The sequence below is a fragment of the Clinocottus analis genome, unplaced genomic scaffold (assembly GCF_023055335.1).
Source record: "Clinocottus analis isolate CAN_PGR_092001 unplaced genomic scaffold, fCliAna1.0.p SCAF_25, whole genome shotgun sequence".
NCBI classification, from domain to species: Eukaryota; Metazoa; Chordata; class Actinopteri; order Perciformes; family Cottidae; genus Clinocottus; species Clinocottus analis.
In genome coordinates, this window is record NW_027175987.1 from 4,066,248 (window position 1) to 4,080,808 (window position 14,561).

The 14,561-nt window shown below is 40.2% G+C and overlaps 2 protein-coding genes, 1 long non-coding RNA gene and 3 other non-coding genes across 6 annotated transcripts; all 6 read right to left on the reverse strand.

Annotated features, from left to right (window-relative positions):
* Nucleotides 1–252: 252 nt before the first annotated feature.
* calr (calreticulin) lies at nucleotides 253–5,722 on the reverse strand. Its single transcript, XM_068591757.1, has 9 exons — nucleotides 5,467–5,722; nucleotides 4,794–4,895; nucleotides 3,859–4,062; nucleotides 3,522–3,616; nucleotides 3,125–3,334; nucleotides 2,871–2,984; nucleotides 2,198–2,341; nucleotides 1,737–1,829; nucleotides 253–1,551 (listed from the first exon to the last, which is right to left on the reverse strand). The coding sequence occupies exons 1-9, from the start codon at nucleotides 5,558–5,560 to the stop codon at nucleotides 1,315–1,317; spliced, it is 1,293 nt and encodes a 430-aa protein (XP_068447858.1). The 5' UTR covers nucleotides 5,561–5,722; the 3' UTR covers nucleotides 253–1,314.
* A 1,463-nt stretch (nucleotides 5,723–7,185) lies between these two features.
* On the reverse strand, nucleotides 7,186–12,012 carry tor3a (torsin family 3, member A). The gene is made up of 6 exons (XM_068591220.1): nucleotides 11,716–12,012; nucleotides 11,432–11,554; nucleotides 10,130–10,395; nucleotides 9,316–9,491; nucleotides 8,693–8,817; nucleotides 7,186–8,367 (listed from the first exon to the last, which is right to left on the reverse strand). The coding sequence occupies exons 1-6, from the start codon at nucleotides 11,879–11,881 to the stop codon at nucleotides 8,120–8,122; spliced, it is 1,104 nt and encodes a 367-aa protein (XP_068447321.1). The 5' UTR covers nucleotides 11,882–12,012; the 3' UTR covers nucleotides 7,186–8,119.
* A 369-nt stretch (nucleotides 12,013–12,381) lies between these two features.
* On the reverse strand, nucleotides 12,382–13,993 carry LOC137794455 (uncharacterized). The gene is made up of 3 exons (XR_011078303.1): nucleotides 13,916–13,993; nucleotides 13,698–13,746; nucleotides 12,382–12,462 (listed from the first exon to the last, which is right to left on the reverse strand). It is a non-coding gene; the product is annotated as an uncharacterized lncRNA (long non-coding RNA).
* LOC137794774 (small nucleolar RNA SNORD47) lies at nucleotides 12,541–12,614 on the reverse strand. Its single transcript, XR_011078347.1, has one exon. It is a non-coding gene; the product is annotated as a small nucleolar RNA SNORD47 (small nucleolar RNA).
* LOC137794769 (small nucleolar RNA SNORD75) lies at nucleotides 13,812–13,875 on the reverse strand. The gene has a single exon (XR_011078342.1). It is a non-coding gene; the product is annotated as a small nucleolar RNA SNORD75 (small nucleolar RNA).
* A 461-nt stretch (nucleotides 13,994–14,454) lies between the features above and the next one.
* On the reverse strand, nucleotides 14,455–14,519 carry LOC137794771 (small nucleolar RNA SNORD75). The gene has a single exon (XR_011078344.1). It is a non-coding gene; the product is annotated as a small nucleolar RNA SNORD75 (small nucleolar RNA).
* Nucleotides 14,520–14,561: the final 42 nt, after the last annotated feature.

Sequence of the window (14,561 nt, forward strand, 5' to 3'; positions counted from 1 at the left end):
GCAGTCAGATGCTTGTAAAAAGTACATTTCCCTCTGAAATGTCATGGACTGAAAATACACAAGTTCCTACACAAGCATCTGCTAGTTGTTGGAAATGTATTTGGTTATTTTACCTCACCTTTATAAAGTAACTATCAATCAGTTGAATGCAGAGGAAACACATGTCATACAAGCCTGCTGTCCATGTAAAGGAATGCATTCAAAATAAAAAGCCACTACCACAACAAATTTGAGGAAGAAGTCTGTTCCTTTTCCACTGGTTGATTTTATTGAACAGAACACCTGTCTTTTTTTTTTTACACAGCAACATGGAAATCTCTCCACTTCAATTACTACCATTAGTACAAAATGTGTCTTTTACAAAAGGATCATCTCCCAGACAGTTTGGGACAGTGTATTGGGGTACAGCAGTGCAGAGGTATCAGCATCGAAATATGAGGAAAACTGGTTGTGTACACCTACTATGAGTAAACACGTACCAAATGGATGTAAGCCTACCTGCTACTGGAGTGCTCTCAATGTACATCTGAGTTTGAGCACACTTTATTTAGACACACAAGACTACAGTAGATGCATTGAAGTGAAAGAAAGTGTTAACTATACAGTACAAAACTATGCAAGGGATTTCACCTTAAAGCACCCTGTATTACCATCCTATAGACGACGGCTTTTTTCCCAACAGGTTGTCCTATATATTGCGTCAGTCTTGGTGCACCATGCCATTAACCCTTGTTCAAATCAAAACATTTAAATAAGAGCAGGTAAAATAACCTGTGTAATCTTGTCAAACACTTTCAAATCGTTTGAGATTGACAAAGCTTTTTAAAAAGGGGCCATGACACTAAGATGAACAAGAAAAAAAGAAGAAAAAAAAACATGGAAGTAAACAGAACATTTTCATGGCATCTTCCAAATACAGCTTTCCATGTCACTACAACATTATACTTCATAAAAACCCAGATTTTTTAAGAACACAATTGATATACATTTGTTGGGCGAAACAATTCAGCCGGTTGATTTGATTACCTGTCTTGACATTCGTTCTGACATCTTCCTTCTTTCTATTACTATTCCTCGTTTAATAATAATAATAATAATAACAATAGTAGTAGTAGTAGTAGTAGTAGTAGTAGTAGTAGCAGTAGCACATGGAAACCGAACAATATTTGCCCTTTATTACCTATTCCCTTGCTTTGTAAACAAACAAATGGAAAACCCCATCCCATCCCACCCCAGGGTGTCAGTCATGAGGGTCTATCTTCTCCAGCCTCGTTCCAATGGCTCATTGACACACAGTTAGTTCCTGCATGAAATTTATAACTCATCCTTGAGTTTAGAGTCTGTGTCTTCCTCCTCCTCCTCCTCCTGTTCTTCCCCGTCCTCTTCCTCTTCTTCTTCTTCTTCCTCCTCATCTCCTTCCTCCTCCTTCTCTTCCTCCTCCTCCTCCTCTTCTTCTTCCTCCTTTGCCTCCTCTCCCCTCTGCTTGTCATCTTCCTCACGTTTCTTTCTCTCCTCCTCTTCTTGGCTTTCCTTCATCTTCTTCTCTGCATCCTGGAGAGGATTCACATGAAAACAACAAATTAACAAAGTGATCATATCTTTGTAACAGCAGTTGCCTATAGACAACCTTACTTAATGCTCCACCCACCAAGCAATTCAATTATGGAAAATACACCACAAAATACCCAAAAGCAACAGACTACATGCCGAGCTTAAGTTAAATGTTTTGGACTGACCTTAGTTTTACCCCATGTGTCGTTGCCTACTTCCTCCGCCAGGTTGGGGTCATTGGTGATCAGGAAGTTATCAAAGATGGTACCAGACTTGACCTAAATCAAAAAGAAGTGCACATTTCACTGTCAACTGCTTTATGCAAGCAAATACCTTCTTTATTAAATCAGTAAATAAACAGTGCTGAACATCTTGGAAGTACATTTTTTGCCTGGGAATGAACATGTTCAAGTCATTATTTTAATTGAAAACACATTAAATGGATTATGATGTGATTCTTGAGTGTATCTGTTGCAAACAAAGATGTTTTATAAAGTTTACAGAATATGATGAGTCAGCCAAGAAATATCTGCAGCAGGTCTACATTTAGTCTAAAAATGGTATTTTGACACAAATTTCACCTTGAACAAATATTGCGCCTCCTGCAATTATAAAATAGCAGTAGGTCAAGTATGTTCTTTCTTACCTGCCACAAGTCGAGTCCGATCACGCCGATGCTGTCGTATTTATAGATCTCAGAATCGGCTGTGTACTCAGGGTTGTCAATCTCAGGGTGGGTCCACTTGCCCTTGTAGGCGGGGTTGTTGATCTCTTTGGGCTTCCACTCACCCTATCAACACACAGTGTGGTTTATGTCAGAGGAATCCCCCAAAAAATAATAAATTTGCTCATGAAGATTGGATTGATTGACTGGAATAAATAATGAAGAAATAGCACATGCGAGTTGCTGGACAGATTGCATGCTAAAAAGTTATTACTCCATCACTGTAATTGAAATACATTAAGTCAATGTGTTTGGCACAAGTACTACTCAAGCTCTATTGGTGTTGAAACAGGATGTGTCCAAAATCACACCTTTATTTACTCATGCGCCACTTGCAGATAGGGTAACTGTAATGCACTGTGGGACTTTTTTTTCGTGGGATCAAAAAGTGGTGTACTTGCTCTGGAAAATACATATTTTATTACACTGTGGGAATTGTCGAGGACACTGTATACTGATGTGTTGGCCATGCTCATAAATTGGTGTTAATATAGAGTATTAGGTTATTTAGCAAAGAGTTTCTTTGGAAACAGTTGTAGTGTACTCGATTGACTGAACAACGTTTATATTATGCGTTTAAGCGTGTTGCTGTTACCTTGTATTCAGGGTTAGCAACCATAGGTGGCTCCCACTCTCCGTCCATCTCTTCATCCCAGTCATCAGGCTTCTTAGCATCAGGATCTGGGATGTTCTCTGGCTTTTCCCAGTCCTAACAAAAACATACAGATGAAGACATTAAAAAAGACATACGGCTTTTATACAAATGAAGTGAATGCTGCCAAAGATACATGTGTATTATAAATCTACCCCTCAACCCAAAAAAATGAATTGGCTTAAGTGCCTGCTGACCTCTGGTTTGTTATCCTCAGGGTCGGGAATCTCCTCCCGGTCATCCCAGTCCTCTGGCTTTTTGGCTTCAGGGTCCTTAATTTTTTTGGGAGGCAGAAAGTCCCAGTCATCCTCCAGACTGCCGGACTCGACCTTCTTATTGTCGATCTTGACCTCGTAAGTGTTGTCGGGGTTGACAATCAGTGTGTACAAGTGGGTGTACTCGTCATCCTGTAAGGTATACAATAATTGTTATTCTGATTGCATTATAATAACTTATTCACAAGTAAAACTTTAGAATGTGTAACAAAATGCTAATAGCTGGATCAAACTTTACTACCAATTTCTTCATGCAACAACAATGTGAGTTTTTTCCCCAATAAATGTAAAAACAAAGAACCATTTATTAATACCTCACCTTGCATCGGACGTCTTTGTTAATCAGATGGTTCTTGCCTTTGTAGTTGAAGATGACGTGAACCTTCTTTGTACCAGGGCCACAAATGTCAGGACCTGAACAGGCAAATGAATAAATAAGTAAAAATGTGGAATCTCATCCGTAAGAGTAGAAACTAGGTAAACCTAAAAAGGGAGTGGGGGATAAGGAATATCTAAATTCAATCGAAAATGAAAAACAACATTTAATACACTTTGCAAGACAGTTTGGTGAAACATAATGCAATGACAAATGCCAGCAAAATTGTCAAGCTGACTAACAGATGTCTTTGTCCACTGTTAAAACTATCCACACTCACCGAACATGATGTTGTAGACGGAGTCTCCGTGCATTTCCTCCTGGTTGAGGCTAGAGGGAAACAGTTTAATGTAGCCTCCACCACAGTCAATGCTCTGCTCATGTTTTACAGTGAACTGGATGACTAGAGGCTCGCCCTGGTTGCTGAAGTCATCAAAACGATAAGACGAAGCGTAAAAGCGGGCGTCCTGGCTCGTCTGCAGACCTGCGGTGAAAAGGAAAATCTTACTGCAATGCATCTGCATTCATGGAAAATCCAGCATTTGGTTTAAGTCACCAGCATTGTTTTTATTAAATTGTTCAGAGTATTTGCAATGCCTGAATTTCACCAAGTCAGGTTTTTACAGCTGAGAGACAACCTGCTGTGATGATGTCATGACGAGTCAAATCCTGGAGCTGCTCCACAGAAAGTGAATAATGGAATAACGCTGAGAAACTCTGAAAGCACCCATGGTGATTTCCCTGGGATACAAGCCCATTTTCATATTCACTGGGAGAAGCTTTACATTCAGGCTAATCTCATTTGGGTAGAATATCCCAAACAATAATGCCATACTGTATGAGCACACAGAATCAGTCACTAGTTCAGTGTCATCTAAACTCTGCTCCAACTTTTAAAAAAAAGTGTGACTCACTTCCAGCTCTAATCTCCAGGTCAGTGAGATGAAGTTGCATGTGTCGATTTGCATCTCTGTTATATTTTCTCTGTCTTGTGCCACTATCAAATGTCACATGAACAACCGAAGCATTAATCCTTTAAAAGACGACAATACAACTTAATGGAATCCCACTAAATCCCTGTTAGTCTCTCCCTAAATCTCCTCAACACAGTGCGCATACAAACAGGATACACGCCCTTAATCTATAAAAACACACCCAAAACAACATGGGAGTTAACCATCTTGCACAGATCCACAATGTAAGGTTTGCACTCACCTTTGTCTGCCTCTGCATCGCCGTAGAACTTCCCTGCACTCAGGACCAAAGTGCCATAGTCGGACTTGTGCTTGGATTCCACCCAGCGACTCTTCCAGGCATCTGCACAAACAAGTGTAGGTTGAGCTGCACAGCAGTCTCTGTTAATACACTCACAAGCGGCTAATCCACCACTGATGATGCATCAGTGCAGGTGCACTTGGATGTGGATTTAAGTGTTGCGCTGCAGATGCATGCATTAGGTGACCGCCTTCACACCTCTTGTTTTGCTATGAGGTTGGTGATGAGAGGACACAGATAGGTAAAGAAGGGGAACAGTGAATGACCATGGGAGGGATGTGCAGGAGGGGGATGGGGAGACAGACGGGGTTTGATGAAAGCTGGGGGGGTAAAATGGAGAGGACGAAGAGGAAGGGAGACAGGTCAAAAGATGAATGGTGCCAATGCAAGTTGGACTAACTGCATCTCAACCCGAACAGTACGCACACACACATAAAAGGTCAAATGGAGAGCTGTCATGTCAAAAGAATCATTCCAACCTCTTAACATGAATAATAGCCACCGCCAATGGACCGACTTAATATTGTGATATAACATATAATTACAACACACGTTTCAACAAATCAGAAAACGAATGCATAATGTATATAATTAAATAGAAAAAGGACCTCACCCCCATCTTCAAATTGCTCTCGGAAATACACCCTGGACTCGGCCAGTGCAGATGCGGCCGAAACGGCCAAAAAAAGCAACGACAGAGCCGTCATCGTGACGAGCTGAAGCACCTCGCCTAATACAACTACGACTTTAAAATGAATCTAGCTTATATACTCTGTCTGTACCACAGAGCAGGCGGTGATCCTAGGTCTAGTCTCTAATACAGTAATGTTACAGTGAAATGCGTTGAGACGCTGCCGCTACTCTCCTCTCGGCTCGGAACAGATGTCTGAATATAATTGGACGACGGCTCTGAACCTCAATGAGGAAACGTTACTCATCTCGGCCAATCAGAGGGAAGAAAATCTGGAAGGATCATCGCGATAGCCAATGGGAGCAGACCACGCGTTAACTTGATACACGCCCACGGAAGAGTGATGCGCTGTAGGTAAATCATATATGTATATGGAGTCACGGGTTTAAATAAATGTAAAATCAGGAACACAACAGATTTTAAATGTGTTCAAAGCCAGAGAAAATGTTGACATATGCTGTACGCTTTGATAGATTGTTTTATAGTTTTGTCGACAAAATAAAAATCCAGAAATACCACGTTTTCTTCATTTTCGGTTTAAAACCAAAAACGTCTTTTTCATCTGAATCTAAAATCAAAAATAGGAACATTATTTTCTTTAGTAGAGAGACGCAAAGCAGGGCAGGTTATCTGAAATATGAGTCTTTCAAAATAAAAGCCACAGCAATAGAAGGATTGCGAGACATGTTTTATTTACAATCTGATGCAAACACATAAAGTCACATTAGAAGAAAATACATTAATCAATGAAAATAAACACACCTGGGCTTATGGGTACAGGTTATCAACAGTAGTTGACCAGAGGCGGTATCCGTGTGCAGAGCAATAATCAAGTTTGAATTAATCATTGGATTGTTTATTACAACACAATTCTAAATGTGTGTGTGCAGAGTTGTTGCTGTTAGCACTCTCATATATATATATATATATATATATATATATATATATATATATATATATATATATATATATATATATATATATATATATATATATATATAGTGCACTTTTTGGGGGACCACAGAGCAGAGAACGTATGAGAAGAAAGTGTTTCCATTTCTACCAGTAGATGGCAGAATAAGTGTATTAAAAACCATATATTTAGTTATTTTTGCCCGTGTCTTTGATAATTATCTGTGTTATTGATACATATGTATTCAATGCTGTTTATTTTCTCTTACATTTGATGTTTAGGGTTTGCAACCTAGTTGCATACATCATGAAATATTTGTCTTGTCATTTTCAAACCAAACAAATAATCCTACATTGGAAAGTGTGAGCATGTGTTGTTCATGAAGAACAGCTGAGCCCCTCTCTGAGGTACCTCGAGGGCATCATGCAGAAGGTAAAGACATTCACTGGCCTCTGATTGGCTCGTCCTGCAAGTTCATGTGAAGCCCCAAGGAAATGTTCTCTCTGGCTTTCCCAGACAACCAGACCAGAGGTCGGGTCTGAAGGACGACCCGGTCGCCCTTCTGCCTCCCAGCGAGGACGGTGCAGCTACGAAGAGGAAGGTCCGCTGAGGAAGGGGAGCCATGCCTCCAGGGCTTTCCCTGACAGCTACCCGCACTAGACTCTACAGCCAGGCAGCTGCAAATCGAATCGCCTGAAATGAATGCACATAGGAAACTTTTTGCTTTACTGTGGACGTTTATTTTCATAAAACCATCTCTGACATTTCGTTTCATTTTTTTTTGTGACCCTGAGCTTTGGCACTGAAAGCGAACAACCTAAAACCTGTGTGAGAGTATGTGAAAGTGAATGCATGAGTGAACACGTTGAAGCAAGTCAGTGAATAAAATATATTTGTTAAGTATGCCTAAAACCAGCAGCAGATCATATGATGACAACACCAAGACATTTGAAACAATAGTAACTGACTATTAAAAATATATTAAAAGCACTGTTATTAAACATATTTACAAAAAAGGAAAGGAAAAAAAAACTTTCAAGAAATTTCAAGAACAATCTCAAGTAACAGTTGCATCACAGCACCATGTACGTTAGCTGTTACACATCCACACTACAATTTAATATTCACTTATACCGTATGTTCCCATAAAATGTTTATACAAAAAACGCCACAAAAATAATCTGGGACAGTAATACGTTGAACTATGACAATAAATAATTAGTGCTAATTTAGCACTGTGTCTTGCAGGCAAAAAACAATACATGAAGTAAACTTTTAAAAAAAACATGAAACTCAGACTTTAGCCAAGACAAACAGACATCAATAGCGACAAAAAATGTGTCAGTACCTCTCTATGACATACAACGCAAAACCATTACCACCTTTAAATCCTCCGTCTTGACACTGAATCAAACTGATCAAACTGCACATGATGACCGTCACTACTCATGTCTCCAGGATGAGTCGAGCTGCTTTACCTTTTTCTACTCGTCCTGCTGTCTGACCTACTCTGAGGGACCTGGACAGACACGTGTTGCATCTGTCGGGGGAGAGCACGTAGAGCAGAGAGGACACACATCTCCGCTGTGGCTCTGTACGCAGATGGGCTGGTAAAGCAATCTCACACCTCCGCCAGGTCTCTCTGTCTGTCTCTTACTCCTTTTAAGGGAGAAAGAAGTTGATCCGCTGCGGGATGGACTTGCATCCCTGAGCTGAGAACAGTCTCTCCTCTTTGGGGACATACAGCATGGCCTTGGCCACCTCATCCAGCGTCGCTTCATCCGTCTCCAGGCCTCGTGCTGCATAGGCGTCCCGTGCACAGAGCTTGACATGGCGGTACTCCAGAGGCAGGAATGGCACAAAGAAGTCGATCAAGTGGCCAGACATCAGCTCACTCTGAGCGAACCCACCTGGGAAAGAGAACCATGCTTAGAAATCCACAAACACAATTAAAGCTCAAACCAATCAATGTTTTATATGAAGCCAGAAAAGACTTGCTGGTAGCTAAAAATCAATACTCCTGGCTAAATACATGCTTTTAACTAAGTATCTCGGGTCAGTTGAGTAATTTTAACACCCACCAAAATCACACATGGGAAAAGGTTTGCAGTTTACACAGTAACACAAAAATGGTTCACTTCCTGGCCAGGTTGAAATGAGGCAGAGAGCTAAAGCTAACAATTAAACCACTGTTCAGTAGAGCTGAACATCTGGAGACCGGTTGAGAGAGCATACCATGGGACTCCATAGTTTCGGCTCGTAGACGATGCTCCAGGTCCTCCATACCAATGTCCTCTCGATTTTGACCGGAGTGCCAGAAGTCCAGCGCTACATCATTGATCGTAGCTCCACCAATATTACTGGAGACAAAACAATCATGTCGACAACATGAAGGAAAATCTCTGAAGATTTGATTTTTTTTCACATAATAATGAAACTTTCTTTGCATACGGTCTTTAAATACATCAAAGTCCTACTTAAAGGGGAAGTATGTCGAATTTATTAGCAAAAATATAATATATTATACACAACTATGTTTTCGTTTCTCACCCGAAACCTCTCCATGGTCATTTAACTTGTGATATTGTATATGTTACCATTGTGTTTTAGTGATCGCAGGCATCTCCTACATTGTGTGTTGAAAAGATGTTGTGTTTCTATATTAGACTGAGCAGATCATCTGCCAGCAGAAATCCGAGTAATTGAAAACATAAAAATCAATAAAGACGTCTAATGGAGACAAGAGAAGGAACATCGTTCATTTCAGATGAGCTGCCAGAATACCAGGGACAGAGGTGCAATACATTGAGTTTTTGACCGGCTTGAACAACCAGGACGTGCCTGACATATAAACCAACCTGAGGAAGAGGAAGATGGCTCTGCGGTAGCTGACTCCATCTACGTTGTCATAGTGGTCCATGTAGGGTTTGATGGCATCAATGAGGCCCGGGTGAAGCTTCTCAGCCTCGTCAAAGACGAACAGAGTCTGTGGGCAGCGCAGCACAGTGTCCCGGATCGCCTCTCTCAACTGGCCCTGGAAACCGAGAGAAAGCCCGAACCACGACTGTTCAGGTTTTGATTTGGACACAACTTTACCTTGAAAACCTTGAAAAGTATTTGTACCCTAAAACTGCCACAATGACCGGATCCATCCATTTTTGTTTCTTTAATATAATGTGTATATTTTTTTTTAAACAAAGACACATTTTCCAATGCATGTAGATCATGAGGTACAAAATGTGATTTGAATGTTTTATAATACATTTATATTAATAAACATCTAAATCTATTTTAGAAGAGAGACCTTGTCAAGTCACGTAGCAGAAATGTCCACATTTGCAGATTCTGCAGACCTTGATGGCATCATGGTTTAAAGGTTATTCTGCGTACTATACCCTGTTAGTTCTGGATGAATTTGTTTAATAACACTGTGTCAACATTTTTTTTTAACTCTATTGCAGTGATTGTGTAAAAGTGTGTGTAGATGGGACCACGTTGGCAACTGTGACCTGGTTGGACAAACACCAGGTAAGTCAGTACTTGTGGGACCAATGTTTGATTTGAAGCATCTGTCCAAACCGGTATCATTGATACGCTGAATTACAACACAGTCAGTGTGTTTCTGGCACAGAACCTAAAACTCTGTGCCAAGAGAGGCTCTGTATGTCTCACCTTGTATGTGTCCACCAGCCTGGCATGCGGAAAGTGGAACGGGGCGATGAACAGACGGACACACTCGCTCTTCACCCCGTCACGGTACAGGTTATCGGCGATGAGCCGAGCCACAAAGTTCTTGCCTGTGCCGGACCAGCCATGGAAGGACAGGGTCAGAGGCTTATTGGAATCTGGGTTGTTGATGAAACCCTGGATGGCTTTCAGAACCACAGACTGAGTCAGGTGCTGACCGTGGAGCTTCGTCTGAAGGTCCCTGCCCAGACCTGCATGTGTGCAAAGGAGTGTGTGAAAAATGGCAGGAGCATATAGAGAATCAACCCTGGCAGTGCTAGTGCTATTGATTTTAAGTTGGGAAGTTCTACAAGGCAGAGAACTGTTTGTATAAATCTCAAACCTCCTCTGTTCAAACATCTCTTCGCATGCTTCTACAGTTAAGCCGAGATATTCACTGATGTTACCAATCATTTTCTGAAGCAACTGAAGTTTTCGTCATTTCATATTTTCCGACAATTCTCAATGTTAAATATTCAATGTCAAAGGAAAATAATGGCAAGCAACTAAAGTATCCAACTGTGCAGTTAAACACTAACCACGTATGCAACTACAACAGGAACACTAAAGAGCAAGGCATTCTGAATCCCTTCTGTAAGAGTAATTTATATTGGCTTTTAACTCAATTTTTTTTTTTTTTTTAAAAAGGCATTTTAATGCCATAAAAAAATATTCTTCTATAATTTTGTTTTCTTCTCAGCGTGGAAACGACACGCAAACAATAAAAATAATTAGTATCAGAAATTCTAATCCAGACATCAAAGTCTCACCATTTTAACATACAATTTACTGTATTGACACTGCTCGGATTTACCTCAAAATGTAATTTGATGTAAATATATATTGCCATTGAAAATGGAACATCTGCTACCCTTTATATTGTAAGAAGTAAACGTGAAGTTGCAATCAAAAGTAAGAATTTAAAAGCAACTTGTACCACTGAGGTCATTTTTTGAAAAACTTTCACAGACGAAAAACAATTGAAATACACAGATTTAAAAAAAGGTTTTAAAAAACGACACGTTAGTATTTTTGTTACTTTAAACCTTTTTCATCGAATGAAATTGTGAACTTCAAAATGATAACTATGTTAACTTACATGGAAAAGAAACATGCTGTAAATCTCTATAAAACAGAAGAACAGTATAAAGGGACGAATGTCCAATACTATTCAATCCATTGTTGTAGGTTACATGTTGATCGACTGACGATGTTGTAAAGACACCGAATTAAGCTGGAGTGTGGTACCTGTGATGTTGTTGGTTATCCTGCAGTCTCCAGTTTCACAGCACTGGCCCAGGCTACAGTACCACTGATGCAGCAGGCTGGTGTAGTCCTGAGAAAAACCTGCCCAAAGGTCCCTGGTAGGAACTACTCACAACAGACAAAGACTCAGTGGATATCAATACCGGGAATCTGGCTCAATGAGGAAATAGCATCCACCGTAATGTAGCGAGCATTACATTTGACAAGCAATAGGCTACAGAACAGCTCGTGATAGGATAGCTTTCGCTACATATAGTGTTCCTTACCTTGCTGTGTAGCATCGTCTTGGTTGGGCTGACACTCCCCCTCCCATATATTGCAATAAATGTAATTAAAATAGTAAGAAGAAACATTGGTAATGCTGTCAAACTGGAATAAGTCTGCCTCCACGGACAGAGCCAGGAGCAACGGCAGCAGCCACCGCACAAACATCGGTGAAGAGGATGGTGCGAGGCGGCTGAAACTGGACTGACCACCGCGCCGCCGTCTTCCCCGGTTTATTCAAACGCGGCCCGCACAGAGTTGGCACCCGTCTCCCCCCATGGCAGCGAACGAGGGGCGGCTTCGATCCCAACTTTGTACTGCGCATGCGTTGACATAGCTCCGCCCATCTTAAGGGAAATCCCTACTTTCTGCCTCCGGAACATTTATCAAACTCCACGTTACACATTTATGAAACACACTTCTTGGGAACTCAGAGGTAGAGCATGTCAACTTTGTATATTTCATAGTGCTATGGGGTACCGTAAGGTAAGCCTGAGGTAATATAGACAGTCTATCGATAATTAGCATAAGTAGCAGTGCAAAGACTAAACTACGTCATTTCCTGTAAAGGCAAACGTCACTTCCGTTACGTTATTTACTTAGACTAAATTGGCTCCTTTTTCAAATGCAGATTACATTTTCAAAATGAAAACACACAAGCAGTATTTCTTTTAATCATTTATTTCCACAATTTTAGAATACTACATGTTATTGATATCCACATGGCCTCAGTAAGGTCTTTGTGGCTTCTGGAATGAGAGAAACAGATTTTCCATAAAAATAAAGTGGGGAAAAAAGAAACACAAGACTGATTATTACAGACCACAGGCCTCAGAAAATAATGGAACGGTAGGGGTATAATCATGAGAGATCATTTGGCAGAATCTTATCATCACAGGTAGAGTGGCGAGCTGACCAATAAAAGATCTAAGTCCAGGTGAAGGACTTAAAATGCTTACCATGGTCAATCCAACAGATCCTGCACGTTCCTGTAGAACAAAACACACTTTATTAAAAGTGGTTGATTAAGGTTTAAGTTAGAGTTGTTTTTCTAGAAACTATCAAGATCAGGCAAAATTATAACTTCCTCAACAAGATCAGAGACCTGCTTCATAGTCATCACATCTAAATGACATTAGCTACAAAATACCCTTCTGAGATGATACTTACTAACACAAGGGCTGTGAACATGTTCCAGCAGGAATGTTGTACATGTCTGAATGAGAGAAGAGATTCTTTTATCATCTTTTGTATTGAACACTAAAGGCTAAATGAAAAGACAACAAGACAAAGTCTAATCTTCATGGTTAAATCTGCTGAACTATGCTCTCATCATGCTATCAGACTTGTTTTTTAAATGATAATGTATATTAACAAAATGCCACTCACCTATCAACTCAGCCAAAGATGGAGGACCACCTAAAGGTAACACCAGACATTAGTAAAAGCTCCACTTTAATACAAAGAGGCATTTCTGGTATCAGTAAAGAGTTGTCTTTCACTCTATCATCATCAATCATTGACATTTTGATCTGAAGACTGCAGAGTAAAATAACTGGTTTACTTGCTTCAATGACGCATCATTGAACGGTCAACTCAAACCACCAGAGTAGACACACCTGCAAGAACCAAAGAATCAATGAGCATCATCTTAAACCTGAACGCAACATGTTTTCTGTGCCTCAGATAAATCAACTGGTGGGTTGAAAACATCATCCATCTGGTCAAGAGCAGCAAATAGTGTCATCACAGCAGCACATACTGAATGTGCAGAATTAAAAAAGGCAGATTAATGCTTCTCTGGGTGTGACAATTTAGTGGGTCCAGCCACATATGAAATCTATCAAACGTTTGAGTTTGCACATAATCTGCTTTGCATTTCTGCATGCTTAAACAGTATGTGGTTTAAAATTATACACACGGGGACACCCGAGAGAAGCATAAAGCCGTCAAAACTGCCATTTTAAGTAAAAGTGATCATTACCTCATTTGCTCCCAGTTACTTCATGCATGGCTCTCAGCTTCCAAGACACCTATCGATACACACATTGGTTAGTACCACAGTGGTAATGTAGAGACCAAGTATAGCCAAACTGGAAGTCTCAGGAATATATTTTTCAGAAATCACATCTGTCCACTACTCTTTAAAATCATCACAGACTTTCAGCTGGTTAAACAGAAGCTATCATTTTGTAAGCTTACCAGCACAGTATGCCAAGACGTTCACAACTTGTAGACATCTTTATCCAGTGGGAACTTGATCCAAAGACGGAGGACCACTTGCAAGTTACCAGACTTTAGTAAAAGCTCCCACTTAAAAAGAAAGGAATTTCTGATTCTGTACTGTATCAGTATAAAATTGTCTATCACTATCAAAAGTTATTTAAGTTGGCACAGAATCTGCTTTGCATTTCTGCATGCATGCATTTAAAACTATACAGCTTTCATATAAATTTGAACCACCATTCATCTGTGCATCAGGAAGTTAGGCTTTCAAGTTAAGTCAGTTAAGGAAATCATAACATTCATGCATCCAAATCTCACAACCTCGTTACCAACTGAATTAGGGGACACCCGAGAAAAGCATAAAGCTGTCAAAACTGCCCTTTTAAGCAAAACTGATCAATACCTTATGCTCCCAGTTACTTCATGCATGGCTCTCAGCTTCCAAGACACCTGTAGATGCACACATTGGTTAGTACCACAGTGGTAATGTGGAGACAGGGTATAGCCAAACTGAAAGTCTCAGTAATATATTTATCAGAAATCACATCTGTCCACTACTCTTTAAAAATCATCATAGACTTTTAGCTGATTAATCAGAAGCTATTCTTTTTTTTTTTTTAAA